The sequence below is a fragment of the Cariama cristata genome, unplaced genomic scaffold (genome assembly GCF_000690535.1).
Source record: "Cariama cristata isolate BGI_N322 unplaced genomic scaffold, ASM69053v1 scaffold2284, whole genome shotgun sequence".
NCBI classification, from domain to species: Eukaryota; Metazoa; Chordata; class Aves; order Cariamiformes; family Cariamidae; genus Cariama; species Cariama cristata.
In genome coordinates, this window is record NW_009614464.1 from 16,528 (window position 1) to 23,063 (window position 6,536).

At 41.0% G+C, this 6,536-nt stretch overlaps 1 protein-coding gene across 2 annotated transcripts in view; it reads right to left on the reverse strand.

Annotated features, from left to right (window-relative positions):
* Positions 1-6,536, reverse strand: part of IRF2 (interferon regulatory factor 2) — a 25,492-nt gene that overhangs the window by 15,290 nt on the left and 3,666 nt on the right. For both annotated transcript variants that reach the window (XM_009699402.1, XM_009699403.1), the window contains 3 exons: positions 3,420-3,519; positions 2,629-2,805; positions 537-583 (listed from right to left, as the gene is read on the reverse strand). In XM_009699402.1, coding sequence (XP_009697704.1) covers positions 537-583; positions 2,629-2,805; positions 3,420-3,519 — 324 coding nt within the window. The remainder of the gene's footprint in view (positions 1-536; positions 584-2,628; positions 2,806-3,419; positions 3,520-6,536) is intronic.

Consider the following 6,536-nt stretch of genomic DNA (forward strand, 5'->3'; position numbering starts at 1 on the left):
GGAAAGCTAACGTCAGACTGGGTCCACACTGAACAAGCAGGAATCTCAGGCAGTGACTGAGGAGCTTTACAACTGAGGTCTTCTAACTGACAAACACGAGCAGAAGGTGCAGTTCTGACAGAACTTCTCCCCCTCGTCTAAACGAAAATGAATTTCCAATGCCTTATGCACAGAAATTAAATGCTCCAAAAGGCAGCTCTATGGTTCAAAAGCATTCCTTCCATAATTACCTTACACAGACAAACAAATGGCAAATGTATTGCCTAGGCTGCCAGTTTTCCAACCTCCAGGCATTGTAACACAAGGGCTGTGTCAACCGATGACGTCAGTCACGGCTCTAACAGCCTTCAAATTTAAAAAAAAAAAACCAAACAAAAAAACACCACCAAACATCCCATGTAACTGTAGCTACTTAACCAAACCACAAGCATGAGAGATTTGCAAATATCCACCACACTATACTATTGGGGCTATTAAAAAAATTTGCAACAGATTGTTTTCACAAGCTCTTGCACTATTAAACAGCTGCTTCTTACCTTAATTTGTTTGAATTTGTCATCCTTCTCGGACTTCGGTTTTTTTCCTGCAACAACAGAAAGAAGATTTCTTAAAGTCCTGTGTGCCATGAGTTATCCTTCACAATTTCTATATTCACCAACAAACAGCCCGAAAACGTGCCTCACAATGGCAGCACCTCCTAGGAAAGGGAGAACACATTTTGCTTAATTTTAAACCCCTCTTAAGGCCTGGGCAGTCAAATATTCACCTTGAACACTCTGGCTTTGTGTTTTATTTTTAAAGGGCTATAAAAAAGAATCACGATGGGACTAAGGAAAGCAACTGCAGTCAAAAAATCAAGGTGAAAAAAATGGAAGAATGACAAACTAAGCAACAAGGTCTGTTTAAAAAAAAAGAAAGAAGGCAGAGAAGAATACTCTTAAAGTGAAAAAAAATCAATATATATATATATATCATCGCATTTGTGACACTCTCACCGTAGTTATAGGGAAAGGGAGATTGTTCGTTGATTTAGTGTGAAAAGAGATCACAATTAACTTCAACAAATATTTTTGTAAATACTTGCAACCTGAGAGACGGGGAAATACATATAATAATTCATGCAGAAGTTGTTCATGCAATCATGCTGGACTTTAGAATCCAGAAAACCACACAGCATATGACCCTCACAAAACATCGTGTGCCTTGGCAGACCCCAGTGTTGCTGCCCCTGCTCTGACCTGATGAGACCCTGATGTGGAAGCGCAGACTTGCTGGTGCAAGCTCAGCTCTACCCCACTGTTTGCACAGACAAGTCCCAGGAATTTCTCCCATCTCTACTACAAGATAGCACCGAGAATTAAAAATGTTTGCAGCCAAATTCTTTTGCTCTCACTCACACATAAATTTAGCCACATGCCATGTAGAAAGGGCATAAGAGAATATACAAAGGGCCCAAAATATGTCAGAGTTTTATAGTAACTGGACTTGCTGGAGAATCCTCTCCTGCTACAGCCCCCATCTCCAGAATCTCAGCTTTCATGATGAACTTTTCTAGTTCTTACAGCTATGAGAGGAATCTACCACAAATGGGACAGCTTATGGTTCAGGGAAATAAGCCTGAACATATAAAAGACACCACTGACAAGAGACTGGAAACAGTTTCAAAGCAAATATCCTACCTTTTGCAGATTGATCTCCCTTTCATAGTATGATTCTGCCCCCAAAATGCCAGAGTTCATAGTTTCCAGTCACAATGACCTTAAACTGAAGATGTGCCTTTCATTTCCCAATTTAAGAAAACAGCAAACTGAGCTAACAAGTGAACTGAATTGGATTTTAGAGGAATACCACGCGTTTGGTCTGCAGGTTATCTTTTCATCCAAAAATCCTAGACACCAGAGGATATCAGAGGACTAAGGAAGCCATCGTTCTACTCCATAAGCCAGTAACAAAGCCGTAAGGAACGCAATGAGCCATAAAGAAGCCAACGTGTCTACCCCATAGGAAACCAAATACTCTTGAGATTGACCTCGTGGTTAGGTCCTCTCCTGGCAGGTGGGAAACCTAATCCCTAAATCTGGGTATTCAAACATAGTTTTGCATTTCACCATTATGCTGCGGGCGCTGGTTTTTCATGGCCTAGTGCAGCTATATTTCACGGTTTAATATTCTAAGCACTGACTGTACTGCTCCCACTCAGCTCAATGGAACACCAGTTTATTTCTACCCTTGCTTGAAAAAAGATACCAAAATCTCTGCTACCGTATTCTGAATGAGCCCTACTGAGTTGAATGCACCGATCTCTTATATCCCCCTAATCATCTTCTTTGACTGAAGGAGACCTGGGACTAGCATCTGAACACAACTCCACTGGTTTTAACAGAACTAACACAATTTACGCACATCACCAGCTTGCAGGTATCACATCTCGTTGATCTTCTCTCCAAGCGGCTTGTCCTCTTACCTGAATGTAGCTCATTTTTCATACAGCTGTTCCTAAGTTCTGGGGAACATCTGGATAAAAACATCCAGCTTCACAGCACAAGTAGAACCGGCATATTTTGCAGGCCCCGAAAAAGTGACAATGCCCTCAACACCATTTTCATGTTGTCAAGCTCTCCCCTCTACCTTTTTTAGAAGGTCTTTCAGATAACGGCAGCATCCGGTACACCCTGAAGGCATTGTTTCCTTTCTTTATACTTTTGTCCTTCACTTCTTCTATGTCAGGCAGGGAGTTCATAGCACAACGGAAGTTTGCCTTCCATGTCTTTGGATCGGGTTTATCTACTCCTGATTGGTACTTCCCTAAGCAAGAGAAGAAAGTTAGGCACACACAATGTGCAACTGAAAACCTATGGTGAATTAATAACAGTGTAGGTTAACTTCAAGGTATCAGCCTTCGGTTCCCATGACAAGCATTCAAACAATAGCTGAGGTTGGAAGACAGTGTTGTGATCTCACTCCCATGCACATTTCTAGAATTCATGATGAACAGTTTCTGCTCAAGGAAGACCCACGGCACTGCAGATCAGATGTGACTCCACAACAATGTGGAAAAGCTTGCACAGCATTTACCTTTATTATGTCTGGCTCAAATCCACAGAAAGGCATAAAAAGCCTAAGGGCCCAAGTCTACAAAGTGCTGAGTGTGCTCTACTCCCGACAATTTTGAACCCAATCTTGTTAAAGTTTAAAACAATTAAGTTTTATTGTGTTCCTCAATGCAAATGAGTTATGGCGCTTCAATAAAGCTGGAGAGTTTCTCAGGCCTTGAAAAAAAAGCACTTAGCCTCCCTCAAATCTAGAAACTTAAATTCACTCTCTGTGTTAGTAAAAGCAAAGACAAGAAAGAAGGAAAATGTAACTTTAAAAGGGAAAACGATGTGAAAATCTGTCCTGAAGAAAGAGAGTTCCAATACCTGTGTGAATGGCCCAGTTTCTAAATAAGGGAGCATCTTTTTCAACATCCCATCCATGTCTTGCGGCATGCATCCAGGGAATCTGAAAAATCTTCTTCTCCTGAAAGGAAAAACAAACAGGAAATGCCAACACTGATTGACATCATCTTCTGATGACTTTAAGTCACTGATTTAAAAGCACAGTTCCGGCATCTGCAAGTGTTTTGGTTCCTTCTAACTCGCTGCCACTGAACTCAACAGGAAAATATCCACTGGCGTCACCGAAAGCAGAATACAGCCCTAAGTATATGAAATACTCAGAAGCCCCGTTCACGGATGATGAGCCTGGCAGCTTTCCAAGTTGACACATGGATAAAACATGCAGCGCTACAGATTTCTAAACATTCAAACGAAGGCTAGTTTTGGCAGCACAGACACTTTTATGATTAGAAAAATTAGGTATGAAACTAAACCACCATAGGAATAGAGCAAATTCAAGGGATTTAGATAGAATTCAACCGGTAAAATACTAGCATGGTGAAGGAAAGGGATCTCTCAAATTTGTACGCCAAGCAAATGGACATATGAATATATCAGCTGTAGATAACTCCAGTGGGGATAAAAAATACAAGACAATCATGTGAAGGGGTGGCATTGAAGATAGTTGAAAATATTTTAGTTTAGAAACTTTACGCCAAAGAGAAGTGCATTTAAAGCAATGCAAAGGACGGCTTTTTAAATTATTTTTTTTTAACACACAACATGTAGTTAAGCCGGGGCACGCCTTATATGGTGGAAGTATAAACTGATTCCCAAAGGGGTCAGAAAAAGTCATGGAAGATAGTACACTGGTGACTATTAAAGATGATAGTTTTGGGATGCAGCTCCAGCTCTGGGAGCCCAATGGCTTTCAAAGCTTGAACAGCATGTTTGCTATACTCCTTCCACAAGCTCTTAGCACAGAGGATAGTGGGCCAGATGGATGCTGAGTCAGATGTGCTTTTATGTCATACAACACAGGAACGAATTCCTATGTGCTGACCTACAGGGCTGCCTCATGCTCATTTCTGTAAAGCCATACAAAAGGAGTTTGTTCCACAATATTTGTTTTTTCTCCCCTATTAGGGGGATATATATCTTAGCTGTCTTCACATGCAGACACCTTCCGCTATAAACACTACCACAACAGGTTTAGATCTACTTCTCAGTCTGTGAAAAGCACTTCCAGGGCAAAATGCACCCTCCTCCTGAGGTGCCCACCTGAGCTACACCAACTGAACTGCACCCTAAAAGAGCCTGTTTCTCTTCACTGACTACAAACAACTCCAGACAGGCAGCTCGTATTTAAACGACTGCATTGTAGATATCTGCGGTCAGGTGAGATGAATCCTTTGCCCTTTCCCCTTCCTCGAGTGAACACTTTTCTTCCTTGTCTGTCTGGTTAATATTTCACTAATGTCAAGGTTAGGTTTATTTCCCTTCCTTTCCATGTGATCTCTTCTTTCTTGAGCCTGTGTTTTGTATCGTCCTTCAACTCTTGTCTTCAATCCTTTCTCTCATTTACATTCACTTGCTCGGAATTGCATTCTTCCCTTCTTGCTTGGCTTCATCTTTTCTTTAATTTGGTGAAAGCACAGATTTAACACATTCCTCATTCCCCTTCAAGCTCTCACACTCTCATTCTTCCGCTTAATCTATTCCCATCAGTTCTCTCACATGCCTTCTGCCTCCTAACTCTTCCCCCACTATACAGTTAAATCATCCTACAGAGATGCTCTCCTCTTTCCCCAAGTAGAAGTGGTCTGAAGAAAGCCTCAACCCCACTGTCCTGTGGTCCACAGCACTACTGTATTTGTCAGAGCTAGAATAAGCTTCCTCGCCTTTACTCTCCCATAGACTATGAGCGTGGAAAAAAAATTGTACTTCCATAGAAAACAATTTCCAGCAATAAGAACTCTAAAAATTGACCAGATTAAAAAGTCTTCTCATGCTTGGTGATGGGGAGAGATTTGAACAACGCTACACGATGCTACAGAGGTTATATCATGGATTTCACATTACGTATGAGAATTCAAAAAGCTCTATAGGAACTAGTGGACCAAACAAGACTCCAGATAAAGAATCCTGTCATCATCAACTGTACTCACTGTTTCAAAGGAAGCACTAAAGAGCAGTCTAAGTGTTCATTACAGTGTTTCTGTTCATTATAGAAAGTTCTTCCCAATCCCAAATGTCCAGAAGCACACAGATTTAAAGCAAATTATAATATAAATCATAGAATCCACAGATATTGTAATTTTACAATACATACATAATTTTACATACCTATATAGAAACTACAGATTTTCTCATCAACTATGAAATATCTAATCTTCCCTGAAATCCTGCAAGACTGCTGATTGCAGCAACATGTAGTTGTGTGTTCTGCTCTAGTTTACCTAGATGCTTTCTATTTAAATACTAATTTTTTATTTCACACATTATCAAACATTACCTATATCCTTCTTCAGTCAATGTTTCCTGATATGACCTTAACAGGAAAAGGCTCATCAGTGCTTTCTCTTAGACTTGGAAAACCATGTGCTGTCTGGTACAGCACTCCATCACTGGACACTTGTGTAGGAGTCTTGTGTTTCTATCAATACAATTAGCCTCATATGAAGTCAAAAGTACAACCCACAAAACTTTTGCAGCGTAACAGGAATTGCTACCAAACTCCAGTGGGGACATCAAAAGGGAAAAGGTGTCACATTCTCAGAAACAGGCAGGAAGAAGAAAATAGTATCAAACGCTAGCAACCCTAGCATTGCAAAATGCTCCAAGCAGGTGAATGAGTGCTGAGATCACATACTAGCGAGAAAGTCATAGGACAAATTTTAAATAGCGGCATCCATCTGGAGGGTAATACTCCCAGCATCCATCAAAGCAGCAGGTTGCCTCTCGACTCCTGTTACAGCTACTCTGAATGTTTCCACTCTAACTTCCTTTTCCAGATCCACGAGGGACACTGACCTCTCATGATCCCCCTCCTCACATCACCTCTGCCCTCTACTGAACTATGTAATTTCCTTCACATCTCCCAGTTTTGTGTCTCTGGGAAGGTAAAGTAATTCCCTTCCTCCCTCATGCCTTTCAGCA